The following is an 18890-nucleotide window of genomic DNA, read 5'->3' on the forward strand; positions in this document are numbered from 1 at the left end:
GTTTCACTTTTGGAGAGAAGTGGTAATTTTATTGCCTAACTTGCAATCTTGCAATTTGTCTTATAATTGGCACATCTAAAAGAGGTAGAGTGGCGGGAACAAAGGATTCCCACCAAAGTAGAAAAATGATGAATAAAAATGCTATTATTTTTCTGTGAGATCAAATCCCCAAAATTTAAACCAGAAGTATGGATGGCCAACTGTAATGGTAGTACAGGCAGATTGGTGTAATAATGCATTTTGAGTACCCTGATATCTATAGTTGAGACTGCTGGCTTTCTGCACAGAAGAAAATGGCATTAGTTATATTCAGAACATGTCATATTGGAAAACCTCCCCCATTTAAAAAAACAAAACAGTGCCTCATTTTATCCCATGCTTATTTGGAATACCACTGGAATTAGGGTCTTAGATCAGAAAAGCAATTACATTCATTCATATTCAGAAATTGGATTTATGTGTGTATTAGCCTGAAGGGTCCTGAAAAGGTCTGAGAAGCTTAGCAAAGTAAATTTGGTCAAGAAACCATTTGCTTTGTACACACAACAGCTGTGTGTAAAAGTATATAGGGTGCTTTCACTTTAGAGTAGTTTTTTATTCTCTTTATCACTTGTGTGTTTCCTTATTGCTATTTTGTGCCTTCGACTAGTTTCTGACCCTAAGGCAAACCTAACATGGGGTTTTCTTGGCAAGAAGAAGGGGCTGAAGGAGGTTGCCTTTGCCTTTCTCTGAGGCTGAGAGAGTATGTCTTGTCCAAGATCACCCATGGCCAAATAAGGATCCAAACCATTGTCTCTAGAGCTGTAGCCCAATGCTCAAACTACCCAGCCACTCTTACTCTCTATACTGGGGCTTCCCAAAAGTAAAATTAAAGACATTTTTAATCAGAATTTAATTGTAAACAATGTAGATTTTAATTTGGATTACAAGGATAGAGATTGTAAGCACTCATTATTCTCTTGGAGCTGTAAAATTTAACATTGTCATTCAGATAATAGTTTCCTGATAGTTTCATCTTTTGTATGTTTAGCTGTAGTCACAATTCAGCTTCTTTTGCACTAACATGGCAAAGAAGTGTTAGGGTGGGTAAGCATTTGTATCACCATAAGCTGAAGATTTTACTTACTTAGTTAATACATGTAATCCTTTCCTTTGTTCCAGTGAGTTTAAGATGGCATACATTTTTTCTCAATGTTCCCACTCTGTCCTCAAAACAATTCTGTGGAGTAAATTGGTAGTTGGTCCAAAGAAAGCCCATCAGTTTCATGTCTGTGTGGGACTAGAACTGTCTTTTCCAAGTGCTACCCCAACAAGCAAACCACATCACAGATATAAATTAGAGTCACCCCACATTAGGCAGGAAATATGTCAGGTCCCATTCAGACAGGGCTTTAAACATGGCACTTCCCATTTTTTAAAAAAGGGAAGTGGTGGCTAGACAACGTCAGAGCTTAATGCCCACTGAATCGCTAAAAAGGAGAGAAACTGTAAGATAAAAAAGCCCCCCTTTGTCCTGTTTCTCCCCAAAAGATGTACATCTTCATATATCTGTGTGACCCTGCATTCCAAAAAACATGTGTTTTCCTTCCCTCCCCCCTGTGGAATCCGCTCCAGCTGATGTCCCTTTTAAAAAGCTCGAAACAGCTGATCAGCTGATTGGGGAATCAAACAGTCGCACAGCTGATTGAAAGGAAGCCATTAGAACTCTCTGAAACTCTTTATTTTACACTGTATAATATCAAACAGAACTTTAATAAATAATTAGAGAAAAGAGAATCTGGTGCAAGTTTTTTTAATTCACTCCATTATGTTCTGAACCTCATATACACATATGTGAATATACTTGTATTTACGCATATACAGATCAGTGCATAACTCTATCTATCTATCTATCTATCTATCTATCTATCTATCTATCTATCTATCTGCTGGATGTCCCCTGTCCGCCCTCCATTTTGTACTGAGACCAGTGAGGAGGGAGGACGGTGGGGGAATCATTCCTGGGACTGGCAGGTTTGTGGGAACTTGCTCTAAGGTCCTGTGTTTTTTTGCCCCTCTTTTTAATCCCGTGTTTTGCCACTGTCTGGAAGCGCCCACAAATATATGTGCATTGGACTGTGGGAAACCATGAATCTGAGTATCTAAATCATACCGCAAAATTGTACATCACTGAGATGTTTAATGATCTTCTGTTGATACTGTATTTGACCTTTTTGCTTTGGATTTTCTTTTTAATCTTTTGGCTGGCCTTTAGGATGAGTTTCTCGCAGGGCTTCAGAACAAGGACACGAGAGATGCGGGCAGGCAGTCCTGTCCTCTCAAAGTAGTTCAACTGTTAAGCTGTATAAACAGATTGGAAGTAACAGAAAGTACAACTGAGCTCAAAGAAACCTGGCAGTATAGCAGGGATAATTAAATCTGTTAATGTGCATCTGGAATAGGATAAGCCTCCACATTTTTTTTTTGGTTCAGATTCTAAATGAAGACATTTGGGAGTTTATCCTTGATGTATAATGGGAGGTTTACACATTATTCCTGTTAGAATGATGAGAAGCATTCAATTCAATGTAATTCACATGTTCCAAACCTGAATAATAATCAAAAATATAAATGATGAACTCCCCACAAAGCTCCATAGGGTGGTATTCCAAATAACGCCCAATCATTTTAAATAGGGACCTTTATTCTGGACTCTAACCAGAGAATATTGTGAAGCTTCCTATATTGTTGTTTCAGCTCCAGACTGGTTGAACATTTTGTTTGCCAGAGGGACAAAAGGAAACCCATTGTGTCATTTGGGGAGTTAGCTATGTATTATCAGAGTTGAGGGTCGAGCTTAATCTTTGTTGTGATATCCTTCAGTGCTACCAAAAAACAAAATAAATAAGAGCAATATCACGTTAGTATAGTGGGGTGGACTGAATATAATTCCTTGTGATGAGAGCCATTCTTTGTTTATGAGTGTGTAATGGCAATGGCTAAGCCCTTTGTAAGCATTCACAAATTTTATGTCCATTTACTTGGCCTTTTTATTTCCTTGGCTTATTTGGAAAAGAAAATTTTATGTGTGATTAAAGGAATAAAATTATACATATTGTCTTGTGTGATGCAGTATCAATTTGGAGAGATTTCATCTCAACTGCAACAAAGAATATTTCTAAGATGCCTAAGAATCCATTTTTACTGGGTTTACACTAGTAAGTTTCCACTGAATCAGAACTGATATCAGAAGATGAAACACAGTATCTTTTAGATGTGGTTTTTATAGGGAGAAGTTGGTATATTTGTAAAAATAAAATACAGGTACCTCCCTCTGATGTAATTAATTTATCCTAGTTGTACAATGCCAATTTTCAAGACTCTTCCCTTTAAAGCAGTATGCCTGTTGTTGCTGCTCTGCTGCTTGATTGTTTGTGTGACATAAGATGCCCTTTACTGTCACAACTGGGCATCTCATCACAATGTTAAAATAATCTTAAATGAAAAGATATCAAGTGATTCAAATGATTGCATTAATTAGCATGCCTCCTTCCCCCTCCCCACTTCTTGCTTCATAATAAGACTTCATCCTAATGTGCTAATTACCAGCAAGCTTGGGTATCTCCAAACAACCTTGTCCCAAGCAGCCCTTTGTAGGGCATACTCAAATGTATTTTCTGTTAAATTGGAGCCTGATGATCATCCTAATGAACATTGCCCTGTCCATGTTATATGCATGCTAGATGGGGCAGCTATGTCAAGGCAATGTCTAGTTTAAGACATAATTAATGGTGACACCGAGCATTTAACCATGTGTTATAGCTTGTTTGCCTTTTGCCCTGATTTTTTGCAGCAAAACAGACAACATGAGCCCATGCCACTGTGCCATTACAGCACAGTTGCTGTTTTTTAATCACCTTTTGCAGACCTAACATCAATGCCGAACTGTTGGCAATTTCAAGACTTTCCTACAGTTCCCCATTGCACCTAAAATCTGTCTTGGCCAGTTGTCAGCCTTTATGTTGTAGGACACATGAGAGGGATCAGGAGGGAGAATGCCTTTGCATTAAGAAACACCACATTGAATATAGGCCACAGTTTTTATTCCGTACCAGAAATTGGGGTGGGGAACAGAACTAAGGGATCTCTTGTAATCCCTTCATCAGTATAGACAAAGTTTATTGACGATAAAGGGGGGGGGGGCAATAGGATAGGGCAGTTGAGCAGTGCAGCACCAACCACTGTGAAGTCTCTTAGCCCAGACACTGAAGAATTATTTCCAGTGCCTCTTGCCTTTCTCTCATCATAATATATATGGCTGGCAAGGCCCAGAAGTGTTGGCAATAGTGAAAATTGGGGTGACTGCTGACCTGGCTGGTGCTTTTTTACACAGTGACAGGTGATACCAAAGAGTAGAAATTAAAAAGGAACTTCATTGCCAACCATGGTGAGCCCTGCTGGGTGTTGATCCTAGACATTAAGAAACTTGTGCTTATTCTCATCCTAAAATTAAGAAGCCAAACCTGAATCCTACTAATTTAATGGCTCTGGCCTAATATTCAGGCCCCAGACTGCCATATTTGAAACTGTCAGCAAAAGCACTAGAAAAAAGAACGAATCCATTAAACAGAGAATATTTCTTCAATCCCACATGTGCAAATGTCAGTCTATACTTGCACATCATTGCAGGAAGAAGTTGGGTATCCACTTTGTAGACTTAAGCAACAAAGCCTCCAGATGAGTCATTGAACAACTCTGGCAGCTCAGGTCTGCAGACGGCAGAGGGAAGGTCTGGTTTATTTACTCCACACATGCACTATTGGTTGGTTCTCATCTTGACATTGCTGCCGTCTGTTCAGGTTTGGAGAGAGGCTGAAATGGATTTACTGATGTCAAAGAAAAACTAATCCAATAAGCCTTTATTGGCATATATAATAAAACAATATAAAAACAGTATAAATTATAGAATAGGGAACTTCACATTTGTTACACGTTCAATTTACTTCATTCAGGAACCTTGCCACTGAGAGGCAACAGTTAAAATCTTGGCAGTTTAAAAGCATAATTACTTTGGGTCTGTATGGTTTTTCATAGAATCTATAACTTGTAGTAGCAAGCTAGATCTTAGTTCCTGGTAGAGTGGGCAGTGCAGAAGAATATGTGGGATGAAATCCAGCTGTCCTGTACTACAGGGACAAAGCCTCTTGTCACTTGGTAGACCATTGAGTTTTCCTCTATGGAGCGGAGATGGCATAATATTAAATCTAGCCAGCATATAGGTGCTTCTGTATGTGAGGTTAGTGAGCACTGCAGTGAAAGTTAGCTCAGTGAAAGTTAGCATATTCAAGAAGTCACTATCATAGCCCAGTTGATCTTTGCTAGGACTTTTGTACACCATCTTGAGTGGTGGAGTTTCCTCAATGTGAGTTGGATCAAAAAGTTACTGGGGCTTTGGTAGTGAATATATAATCAAAATTTTATGGTGATTAGCCAGATAATGGCCTCTATAGAGTATTGGCCAGATTTTAAGCATAGAACTGCGTACGGGACGCAGTTTGGGATGCTAAATAATTTGTGCAGGGTTGTTGTAGGTTTTTTTGGGGTATATGGCCATGTTCTAGAGGTATTCTGTCCTGACTTTTTGCCTGCATCTATGGCAAGCATCCTCAGAGGTTGTGAGGTCCTCACAACCTCTGAGGATGCTTGCCATAGATGCAGGCGAAATGTCAGGAGAGAATGCCTCTAGAACATGGCCATGTAGCCCGAAAAAATTACAACAATCCAGTGATTCCAGCCATTAAAGCCTTCGACAATACAATTTGTGCAAGAATTTTGAGTGGAATGATCTAATGGCACGGTTATTAGGGGTTAGCCAAATGGGAGCATTGAGGGAAAAAAATATTGCACTTTTCAGAAAACAAGTATAGTAAGAACCACATAACTGAGGAACTTCAGAACACTAGGGGAACAATGGTCTGCCTAAGAATTTGTTAGATTCTCGAGCTGATTCTATGGTATCACTCAGAATTTACTATTGAGTCACCCTGTAGAACCCAGCAAAGTCCTAAAGAGCATACTTCTCTAGGAATTTCTAGTTCTTCCAGCTCGGCTTTATGGAATGCTGAAAGTCAGATCATGTAATGGTGTTTCAACATACCCATGGTTTTATGTAACTATGTTCCAGCTTGGAATGCATCAAACGCGGAAACTTTTTTAAAAATCGTCTTCACCCTTCGAATAAATAGACACATTTTCCATCTCCTACTTTCAGAAGTGAGAACGGCTCATTGCTCTCCTGACCTGCTTCCATGCATCCTAGAATTTTCTGGCTGGACACTGTGAGAAATAGGATGTTATAATCAATAGGAATTGGTTTGATCCTGCTTAGATATTATTATCTTATAATGCCCTTATCTTTGGAAAATTGCAAATGGTTAATGCAGACATATTCTCCCTGTATCACATAGTGCTAGTCCATATTCATTGTGACCTCAGTCAAGCGTACAAACACCATGTACCATGATTTAGGTTGTGGCTTACTTGTAGTAACTGCGAAAATTTTCCCACGTGTAAGTGATTTCCATAAAATAAATATGGTGTGAAGCAGGCCTTAATAATATATGAGGTGTCTACAAATATATATTTGAGACATTTGTGAATAAAGCTGTGGTATCCCACTTACATTTTCGGTTAAAATAATCTAGAGACGATAAACTATATAAAAAGCCTTTCTTTGTGTTTTATAGTTCAAACAGAGAGCTTTGTAGAATAAGGTCGCAATGATTCTTGCATGTCAACAGTTGGAGAAATTGAGTTTTTGTTACATTCTAGTGGTTGGAGAAATCTTGAATTCTCAATTTATATTTGGCTAATCTGAAGACAAACTGAATAATAAATGAAAACTAACATTTTACAAGACTTTTATTGCCCCAAGTGTAATGTGTCTCTTTTCTCTTTTTTTCAACAGGTAGATAAAAGGCCAAAATACTATGGACGAGAGTAAGTAATTCATTGTTGTGAATACATTGCCTTGAGCTAAGGCAGGGTTTGGTTTTTTTTTAAGCAGAGTAAAAATACCAAATAATGTCAATGCCCAGTGGCTACTGTTCTTTCTGCATTCATAAAAAACTCTTTATTGTATAGCATTCAGGGCGATATACAGAGATAAAATTATTTTGTAATTCACTACTGGCTTTGACACAGGCAGTCATTTTCCTGCACAGAATCGTTGTCACGTTCATCCTTGGTAGTCTAGTCAGATTCCTGTGCATTTCTGGTGACAGACTATCTGTTTTGAACTTCAAGCAAATTGCTTTACTTCTCACATTTTTCTGCTTTTAGTTAAATTTAAAGTAATAAAATAAAATGCCTGAGTTATTTTAAAAGGAAAACAATAACAGAAAAAGCAAATTAAAGTGGAGCCCTCATTTTTGTCCTTTTTGATTATGAATAGAGACATTTATAGCCAATTTGTTGTTTTGTTCTCTTAATGTAGTGATATTCGGATGATGTTAAAGATAAGCTTAAGTACTCCTGGATCAGAACAATTCTTTATTAATGCAAGCAAATCATAAGAAAATCTTTAATTTTTATTGAAAGAACATACAGGTAGACCTGTGACTCCAGCAGACTGGAAATTGTTTAAAGAGTATATCAGTATACAATAGAGAGAGATAAGGTATGAAATTAAATTTTCTGGATATGTTTCGTGTGCCTTTTTTGAAGAAAGAGGCAATGTTTGCCCTTCTCCAGTCCTCATTATCCAAGATTTCTCAAAAATGATGGCAAGTGATTCAGAGGATACATTTGCAAGTTCCTTCAATATTTTGAAACACAGTTCTCCTGACCCTGAAGGATTTCAACCAATTAAAGTTAGCTAGGTGATTCATGACAAACGCCTTATCAATCTTGATTTGCAGTCTAGATCCCTTGCCGAGGTCCAATGCTGCATGGCAGCAAATAGTTTTCTTTTTGGGATAACATTGGAAACTGGCCCAAATGTATCTTAAAACCCCTTTTTGTTATTTCTTGCTTTCCTTTTCAGTTCATAGTGGTGGCCTGTAGTCACATTTTGAACTCCATGATTAAGCAGAGATCTGTCACTTTAAACATTAATGTTTTTTGGTTCTCTCAAATCAGTTTTATCTGTAAAAGTTGTATCAAGTTTGAAATATAGTGAGAAAAAAAATTAATGTGCTAAATCTGCACATGTAGAATGCAAATATGGATAATTTGCATAATTATAATATGCATGATATACAATTTCAAACACTAGATTAGAGGAAGTAGAATATAACAGCTTTAACCACCAGTAATTTTTAAATTAATTTTTAAAAATTTATATAAGAAAATGAGAAGAAAAGGGAAAACCAATTAGAAAAAAGGGATGGGGTGGAGTTGTTGTTAGTAGATTAAACTGTGACAAATATTAAACACGTTGTAAAGGAAGAGGAAAGGGGTTAAAGAAAAAGAGTAAAGACAATTATTAATGTACAAACTTTTTTCAATGTCTTAATTATATCTATTTCTTCATATAAAGTACAAGGATTATATAAAATACCAAAAATGCCCATATATCTATCTATCTGCCACCACCAGTAATTTTTCACATATATCATTTCATACTATATCCTGAGGAAATATGGATATCTTGGGGGGGAAACATAGTTTCTTTCTATAATAAAGTTTATTGCATCTGTAATATGTTTGCAGATTTGTGGGTTTCAATATTTACATTTGAAGACTGACAATCTGAGACAAATCTTGTGATTTTCATTGCTCCCTGGTGTATATTGTTGCTAGAAATATATTGGTAAATGCTGTTACTTTCATTGTTTCATTCATCAACATTTCTTGACTGTATCTTTGAAGCTTTGAAGTTCATGGAATTCATCTGAGATTGTAATCTTTTACATGTGGATGTTGACATTTCCCACACGTTGCATTTACAACATTGACAATTGCTATTGTAATAATCATTTGGGATGCATATATTCAGAAAAACTTGTCATGCAGTTAATGGTATGTGTCTTTTTGTGACTTAAATTATGTTGAACAAAGATAGTTTCATTTGTTCATGCACAGAGAGCAAAAATGATTGTGGGTTGTGAGAGGAAGGGATTTTGGATGCTCCTGGGACAGATATATGTAAATTATGTAGATTAATATAGAGATTATTATTTAAATTTAAGATTTGTCCTTAGGGCCCTGGCCTGCTGTCAAAAAGGCTTATTGTTGAGAAGAAACTGTAGCTAGAATGTTACAAAGGATGTGTAACTGTAATGTCTCAGTTGTGGTAGGTAGTTCAATGAAAATGTTGACTCTGTGTGTGACAATTGCAAAAAAGAAGTTCGTGTTGTACATAAGGGAGTTGAAAACAGAATTGCCACTATCATACTGCTATTACATACATCCATGATGCGACCGCATCAAGAGTACTGTGTATATCCAGTTGTTTCACTGTTGGAAAAGGTACATAAACGGACAACCAGCATGATAAAAGGACTGGACCAATTCCCCTATGGTGAAAGATTACAATGCTCAGGGTTGTTAGCCTGGGGAAAAGATAACTACAAGGAGAATTATATATAGTATATACTTGTGCATATCATGTATATAGTCATGTATAAATATAAAAACATTGACCCATCTTGGTCAACTTGTCCATGCATGAGTGCTGTAAATGCTTTGTGTTCTTTGCCATGTTGGGTGTTTAAAGTGGAGCAGAGCAGTTGTGGCCATTATGAATAAGGTCTTACTGTATAGTCCTAGTGAAACTTGGCAGTCTCTGCAAGCCTTGTAACAGTTGAAGAGAGAGTACAGTAAGAACCTATTATAAATAGTTGCCTCCATTCCACCTCAAGCATTCAAAATGGCATGTGTGCTGTATTCTTTGGACTCCCCACATTTTCTACTGGACACTGCTCAAACCCCAAAAAAGATGAGAAAGGAGAAATTGCTTCTTCCATGCCCCACCATACCAAGAAGAGGGTCTCACCTCTGTCTCTTGTCAGTTCCTTTACACTGGGTCCTCAATAGAGGTAGTTTCATTCTTTGCTCTCTCCCTTCCCCCATTTTTGAGGTCAGTCTCTCATTCTTTTTCTTCATTTATAATCCTGTCCTCATCTGTATGCATCCAGATGCGTATTACGCTCCCTCAGTTGCAACCCCTTGAATAAACAGATTCCCTGCTTCTCTTTAGCTCTTCTAATTATGTTCTCTTTATGTGTTTTTAAAAGGAAAAGGAAAGATTTGTTTGTTACATGCCCCTTAAGTTTTACCCTCAACCTATCCATGCCTCATAACAGAATTGATAATTTTGGCCCAAAAGGTGTCTTCAACCTATACATGACTTTGACTTATAGATGAATATACAGTAATTATGTAGATAAAGTATTATGGAGAAGTGTCTCTTTCTCGCTCAGATTTTTTAAAAAAAACAATCCAGGGTGATCCACTGAAGCTAAAAAGGATGAAATTCAGGACTGATAAAGCGTAATACTTCTTCACATAGTGCATACTTGTATTTTATTATGTCTACCTTCTTAAATGGCTTTAAAGGGGGACTGGATAAATGTGTTGATGGTGGAACCATCATGAAAACGTATACGTATATTTCTTCAAGTATCAGAGGTAATATGCTGGAGTTGCTAGAGAGCCTAAGACAGTAGGCTAAAATTTGCCCTCTTGTTTTGCCATTTGGTTTGCATTAGGTATACGGTTGACAGCTGCTTAAACATGCTTTAAAAGACAGTTCTTTGATCTGATCTTAAAGGTAGATGAATAGCTATGTAACATAGTAATGATAATGATAATAATGATAATAATACATTTTATTTATTACCCATCATCTCTTGAAGGCTCAGGGCAGGGTACAACAAATTCAAAAACATATGAACATAAAAAATACAACAAATTGCATAGATAAAAGCATATGTGTGTATGTATGTATATCTTCTACGAAACACAGATACAGAATTGACATATAGTAGCAATAGAATGTAAATCAAAACTATGATTGAAAGTTTCCTGAGTAGGCCTACTGCAAGAGATGGGTCTTCAATCAGGTCTTCAATTCCATCTGCTCGTTTAGCTGTCAGATGTCTTCTGGCAGGCCCTTCCACCGTCATGGGGCAGCCGATGAAAAGGTTATCTGAGTGACAGTCTCCAGTCAGGTTCTGGCTGGTTGAAGTAGACATCCTCCAAAAGACCTCAGTGTCCTAACGGGTGGATTGTGCAGGAGAAGGCAATCATGGAGTAGGGCTTTAAAGGTCAAAACCAACACTTTGTACTTTGTCGGGCAACTAATTGGCAATGAGTGGAGTGAATTTAATATGGGTGTAATATGCTCACTCCTTGATGTTCCTGTAACCAATTTGGCTGCCCTGTTTTGAACTAATGGCAGTTTCCAAACATAACATGGTCACCCATTTTTAAATAACTGCCTCCTACAAATAAAGTTATGCATGACTGTATACATGGGTATACACACGTATACACAAACTCAACAAGGTCCTACCATTTGAAAATAGTCAAGCCAGCCATATGCTAAGTAGAAAAAAATTAACATAATTCTATTCAGGATGGACTTCGTTTGCTGTGCATTCTTGCCAAATAAAGGATGCTTTTTCATTTTAAAATATAAAAAGCTGAGGGTTTGTTTTTTCTGGTGTATATTTCTTTTGAAACAGCACTTTCATTTATGCTGATAAAGATGGACTTTGTTTTTCAGGTTTCATGGGATGATATCAAGAGAAGAAGCAGATCAATTATTGAGCATAGCAGAGGGAAGTTATCTTATTCGTGAAAGCCAGCGGCAACCTGGAACGTACACTTTGGCTTTAAGGTTGTTAATTAATATTTCATTTCTAGACTATTAGAATATTTATGAAGACACTTGGGGTGATATTAGAATTAACTATTTTCTAATTTTATTTATGAAGCTTCCTAGAATATTCAAGGTTTAGCTTGTTTGTATTTTTGTGGCCTATTTCTGGTACAATTGTAAAGATATTTTTTTTTAAAAAAATTAATGGGTACTTGAAACACTGGTCAAGTTTTATTTTAAACCTTTCTCTCATTTTACCTATAACTCTGCTTTTACATCCTTTACTCATCTTCTGTATTAGATTCTTTATAATTACAAAATTCATTGTGTAAACTCCTTGGGGGCAGGATTTTTCTCTTCTGCCACTTCATGTTATTATGTAGAGCTTTAACTGGTTATTGATGCTATGTAAATATTAACAGGAAAAGCATTGGCATTTGACCATATGTGGAGGAATGTAAAAAATAAACAAACACACATCTCAATTTATCTGAATTATGGTTCTTTGGGGGGGGGGGGGGATATACAACACCAGTAACCTTTTAAGTACTTTCTAACACTTCCTGCTTTTATGTGATGCAAGATGCATTAACCTACTACCTTTCCACAGTCATTTGATGCTGAAGCATTAAGTCCCACACCGTCTCAAGCAGATAGAAGGTGGCATGACAGAATGCTATACTGATTACTGATGGTTCCATAATTATATCTAACTGATGTGTAAGTGAGAATTTGTGTTCAAATTTAATATGTCCTGTACAATCCCTGTATTCGTGGGACAAGTGTTCATGGTTTCATTTATTCATAGCTAATACATTCTGTCCTCTCTTAAAAACCTTACATAGGTGATCCCTTGTAGCCTGAGGATGATGGTCCTCCAAGTGTAGTGTCTTGGCAGTGGGTCCGTAGGTAGCTGTGGAGCCCTATTCTTGATCTGCACATTCTCCCACAGTGAGGACATTGATTTCCAGGTGGGAAGGTGGTCCTGGTCAGGGTTGGCTTGATGCACCTTCCTCTTGGCACATTTCTCCCTTTTGCCCTCCATTCATGCCTCTTCGAATTCTGCAGCACTGTTGGTCACAGCTGATCTCCATTTAGAGCCCTCAAGGGCCAGGGCACTTTCAAATATCACTCTGTGGTATTCTTGAGCCAGAAGTTCTCAGTTTTCATGAGGTTTCTCAGTTATCCATGGTATCACATAACCACGAGAAGTTGTGGAAGCTGTTCTGTATATGAAGATTCATTAAGCATAAACTAATTCTATAAGAGCAGGGGGTCAGAGTTGTTTTTGTTTTGGGAAAGTCTGACCACTCAAGAATGGTCAAACTTTCTACCAGTTGAACCCAGAAACCGTGGCCTACATCATTAAAAAAAACCCATCAGACTCTATTTTTCTGAAAATGGTTGAAGAGGAGTCTTGAGTAAGCTGTCCATCCCTCTGACCAGTTTACAAGTTCTTGGCTCTGTGCTTCTTTTATTATGAGTAAGATGTCTTTTGTCATTTTTGTCCCTTGAAACTTTCTGTATATTGAAATTGATGAGTCTCTTGCTTACTGACAGAAATGTCACCTCAAATCATGCTCAAATAGATTGTTGTAGTTGTCGTGATCCAGTAATGCAAACTTTCTTATAGCAAGTTACTGTAACCACCCACATATATCCCCTTCTTGTGAAAATCAACATTTCTGATATTGTGGATTGTATAATGTAGCATTCTTTCTACCCTGAAGCCTGGAAGGGCTCTTTCCATCTTCCATATCTTTGCAACTGGAGACATATCAACACATCCACAGATACAAGCACACAACCACAGTAGACAACATATTCTGCACGGTTGAATTCAGGAATCCATATGAACATTCTGCCCTAGGTGCTTCTTTCAATTTGGGCAACCTTTTGTCCCAAAGCAAGAAAGAAGTAAAGGTCAGATCAAATTTGGGGTGCATCTTCCTTTTAGTTTACCTCATATTGCGATCTGCCAAAAAAAGGATATCTATCAGGATAGACTTGTTATGATGGTTACCTTTCCCCGCTCTTATTTGCTAGCTTAGCCAATCATTGGCAATAATTGTCATCTCCCTGACCACTGTAAAGTAACAGAATCTCCTCCAATGAGAACCTATCCCAAAACTGAAAAAAGGACAAAAAAAATTATCTCTATCTTCTACTCGTGGACTGTTGTTGTTGAAAAAGACAAAGTAGCTAGTTCGATGCTTCACTGAATAGAAATTTTCTTAAGTTGTAAATACGTTTTTTTACCTAAGAGAGTTGTTATTGCAGAGCTTGTTACCCACAAAAAACAGGCAGAAAACCACACAACAGAGTTGTTGCTTTCCCTTGACCCCCTGTCCTGTCTGCTTGCCAGATTGCCACTTTAGAGTTGCTTTATTGCTGCTAGAGACAGTTTGGAGACACTTGAATGTTCATTTCACCAGTTGTCTTTGCTCTTCACTTGGCAAGCAACACTTTCACGTCTCTTTCGTTCTGCAATGGGGACATGTTAGCTCTCCGTTAGCAATCCGGAAGACAAAAACATAAGATCTTATATGTTTCCAGCAGAGAAAAGGAAGAGTGGCAGGAAATGAACGGAAAGGTAAAAGGAGGAAAAAGTAAAAGAGAGGAGAGAAGCATAATCTTCAAAAGAATGGAAATAGTTTGTTTGGTTTTTTCCCCAGCAGGGAGGAGGTTAGAAGGAGAGAGGGTGAATGCTAAGAGAGAGCAGAATAAAGGCTGCAGGAAAGACAACTCCACTGCAAACAGGGTTGCTTTTGAAGGAAATGACACCAAAGGGAGGCACACTTTTGAGGGAGATACTTTAGGAGAGCACAAATTCATGTTCTGCTGTTCAGGGGAAGAGGGAAGGTTTGATCATTGTTATCTCTGTGGAAGACCTTAAGGAGATGAGCTTGTGTTTTGGAGGTCAGCATTTGCTCTTTGGCTGCACTGCTGGGGGTTTGTGAGGGTGCTTTGTTTGTTTTTGCCTTAAGCACGGAATCTGGGAAGGAAGAGAAAAGAAGGCACGTGGGTGCATTTTATGGAAGACTTTAAGGAGAAGCCTGGACAATTGTGCCACTAGGATGATGGACATTGATAGTGACAGAGTTTTTTGCAATGGCCTGCAACATTTGTGTCATATTTGTTTCCTCGCCAGAGGATTTGCTGTGCTATAAACAGCAGCAAGTGCAAGCTGGTTGCTGTTGTCGTTGATTGTGTTCTTACTTTTTTCAGACTCAGAGTGGCTTACAACAATTCTAAATACATTGTTAAAAGTTCACAAGCTGCAACAGTTAAAACACAATTAAACAATCAGAAATTTAAACCATGTTAAAATGTGCATCATTTAAAAGACATACACCAGCACAACAATTGGCAATATCCAACACATTGTGTAAGATGAGGCTTCTGTATTCATGTATCAAATGCCTGTCAGAGTAGAAAAGTCTTTACTTGTCTGCAAAAAGAAAGTAGGAAATGTGCCTGTCTTACTTGTTTAGGAAGGGAAGTGTGTAATTCAAATCTGAAGCATGTTTCTTGATGGTCCTGCTTCTGTGTCACATTCCTGCATATATCCATGTTTGGCAGACTCCACAAATCTATATTTGTCTATCATTTTGTCAAAATTCTTCTGAATAAATGATTCACACATCTTTACACAAAACTTTTGACTCATTTAATTTAATTTGTAATCCATTTTAGTTATTCACAAATAACTACAGTACAACCTTTTTATTCATGGGACCAGTATCCATGGTTCACAGGTAATACAATGCCACCCACTGTGCTTCAGGGACTGAATTGCTTTTAACTACCAAGTCCGTTTTGGGGGGCATATAGGTGCATCTGAAAAAAATGGATGCTAACAGATGGTCCTCCAGATGCTAAAGAACTTCAACTCCCATCAGCCCTCTCCACTGATTGTGCTATTTAAGTCTCATAGCACTTGCTGTCCAACAACATCTGGAGAGCCACATGTTCACCTCTGATATAAACTTCCAGTCCAGTCCAGTCAGGGTGGTCTTGGGCTTGTGTATACTTTATACCTGTGTCAAAATTCCTTGTCTTGTTTATTTAGTTGTGTTTTAAAGCAGCCCTGAGCACTTTTTTGGGCTTTCTTCATTTTCTCTTTCTTGTATGAACTATAAACATTTTATCCTTGAGCATTACAGTCTTCAGCAGCTGGGATTTTCAACTTTGTCTAATGTGTCTTTCCTTCCCAATAGGAAGGAAACAGCAGACATCTGCTTTCTTTCAATGTCAGTTGGGTGTTTCACTGCCTTCGCCCTTCCCTCTTTCTCTCCTTGAAATCTGATGTTTTCATTAATAATGATATTAGCTTTTCTTGCTTGTTGGATACTTCTTTCATCCCTTTCCTGTGGTTGGTTTTTAAAAGTAAACAGCATCTGTATCATATGCAATACTACTACACATTTTGGTGGCATGTTAAGTTTCCCATTTGATTAGGAATGGCTATGGAAGAAAGCTATCGACTCAGTCCTTGCTTTTTGAGGTTTCATACATTATCTGTTTGGTAACTATGGAAGTTATAGCTAGATAAGCCTTCGGCCTGATCCAGCAGGGTTGTTCTTAATATTCTTATGAAAAAATCTATTCCAGTTAATGGAACACACACAATTTATCTCTAAATTGCACTTCTTTAATTTCCAGAGGGGTTCCAGAAATTTAAAATATTTCCCATTGATTGTGAGTATCTGCCATGTCCCAGATAGTTGTGAATGTATCTGGGGGGTTTTCCTAATTTTTTTGATGTGTGTTCAAGCAGAGTGTCCTTGAAACTGGTTCTTGGAGTATTTTTTATATTTATTTAATATATTTTCTCTCAATCTTGAACATTCTTATTCACAGGGCTGACATTTTGTATTCTAATTTTAGTCCTCACTAGAGTAAAAAATCACTAGAGTAAATCCACTGAGTCAATTGAATTGATTCAATGGTCTGTCATTCAACAATTGGTTCAATGGCACTACTTGAGTTGGGACTACTAATCCTTATTTGATTCTTTGGCAGAATGGCTTAATTTCAGAATTCAGACATTTCACTAAAATGATTGTAGTGGAAATGACTATTTACAGGTTTGAAGATACAAATAATAACCGATACTGACATAATTGTTTATGACACTAGATGTTGTGTGCTTTCAAGTCATTTCTGACTTACAGAAATTCTAAGACAACCCCTATCACTGGGTTGTCTTTACAAGGTTTGTGCAGATTGCTGCTGCCTTCCTCTGAAGCTGAAAGCACGTGCCTTGCCTAAGATCACCAGTAGATTTCCATGGCTGAGTAGGGATTTAAATCCTGGTCTCCAGAACTGTAGTCCAATTCTCCAGCCACTGCTTGTACATTTTTTCCATAGAATTTAGATTCCTAGTATAAAAGAACCATAGTCAGGCAGTATTTTATGTACTTGAATAAGTGATGAAATCACTCAGTAGCATCTTCATATTCAACCAAAGCATGAATCAGCTATGAGTAATGTGACCATTGGAAAAACATATTTGACTCCCATGAAACCTTCTTTGTAAATAATGGTTTCTGTGGGTGCTTTTATTCTCTAGTGCTTGAGATTTCACTTTCATACAAATTCTCTTAGGTAGAGTTACATAAAAAAATATAGACTTTGCAACAACCTTGGATATGCCTGACTCATCTAGGATTGGGCCATTACAGTACTTTGTTAGTTGTATCTGAAATATCAGTAAAATGTGAAGCCTCAAAAATGGTGGTTCCCATTGGTCTTCCAGTTTTTTTGAACTTCAACTCCCAGAAATCCCAGCTAGTTTACCAGCTATTAGGAATTGTGGGAACTGAAGTCCAAAACACTTGGAGGACCAAAGGTTTGGGAACCACTGCTCTAAAACATCTGATACTGCATTTTAAAAAATAGATAATCTCATTTAGGCTTTGTTGTTGTGTGCCATCAGGTTATTTCTTACCTATGGTAACCTGTCCTGAGATTTAGTTGACAAGATTAGTTCAGATATGTTTTGCCTTTCCTTTTCTCTAAGGGTGCATGACTTGCATCAGTAGATTATACTGTTTGCACCAGTGGATTATACTGGAGAAATTTAATTTTTTTAAGCCGGTATTGCACCACTTGACATCCGTTGGAAAGTAGCAGCCAATAATGAAAGGACCAAGGCAGTGACATCTCTGGCCCGGCACACCAATGCCTTAAATCAAGAAATAGTTTTCTAAGAAATAGTTTTCTAAGATCTACAGAGATACTCACAGGAACACCTTAGCAAGCGAGAGTCCAAAAGTGGCAGGCTAAAACCCGAAACCTCAATCAGTGACTGACACAGGATGAGAAACTCCCTCCTGGGAGAAGAATGGATGACTTGGAAGGCACTAAACAGACTGTGCTCTGGAACCACGAGATGCAAAGCCAACCTCAAGAAATGGGGCCACAAAGTGGAGTCCACGACATGCGAGTGTGGAGAAGAGCAAATCACCTATTACAATGCAGCCTAAGCCCTGCCACATGCACAATTGAGGACTTTCTTATAGCAACTCCAGAGGCACTCCAAGTGGCTACTGGTCAAAGGACATTTAGTATAATGCCAAGTTTTTTAAACTTTGTGTTTTTAAATACATTACAGCTGTATCCTTGGTTTGCTTCTGTTACGATAAAAACAAAAAACCAATGGATTTCCTTGGCTGAACAGAAACTCTAACCCTGGTCTCTAGTCATATTCCAAAGCTCAAAACATTGTGCTATCTTTAGTCATAGCTGCTGTATAACAATACAGATATATTATATGTTTAGATGTTTAAACCAAAGTGCTGTGTTCATCTCTGCCTTGCTGTTACATTTATGTGGGTAGAGGTCATACTCACATAAATGTGGGCATTATTGATACTCAGTCCAGATATTAATGGAGTCATGAATCGCAGTATGTTAACATAATTTGAATAAGACGCAGTGATTTGACAGTGCTCTTTGCTGAACTCTTTTCCTCTTATTTCTATGGTTAGAAACTGTATAAAGGAAATTATGTGACCCTGGGGAAGGTGTGTAGGCAGCCAGGACTGGCAAAGTGTATAGTGTCCTTTCCGGATAACAA

At 37.7% G+C, this 18890-nt stretch overlaps 1 protein-coding gene across 2 annotated transcripts in view; it reads left to right on the forward strand.

Annotated features, from left to right (window-relative positions):
- CHN1 (chimerin 1) overlaps nucleotides 1-18890 on the forward strand; it is a 136802-nt gene that overhangs the window by 50812 nt on the left and 67100 nt on the right. For both annotated transcript variants that reach the window (XM_060779405.2, XM_060779396.2), the window contains exons 4-5: nucleotides 6947-6978; nucleotides 11711-11824. In XM_060779405.2, the coding sequence (XP_060635388.2) occupies nucleotides 6947-6978; nucleotides 11711-11824 (146 nt within the window). The remainder of the gene's footprint in view (nucleotides 1-6946; nucleotides 6979-11710; nucleotides 11825-18890) is intronic.

The sequence above is a fragment of the Anolis sagrei genome, chromosome 1 (genome assembly GCF_037176765.1).
Source record: "Anolis sagrei isolate rAnoSag1 chromosome 1, rAnoSag1.mat, whole genome shotgun sequence".
Classification (NCBI taxonomy): Eukaryota; Metazoa; Chordata; class Lepidosauria; order Squamata; family Dactyloidae; genus Anolis; species Anolis sagrei.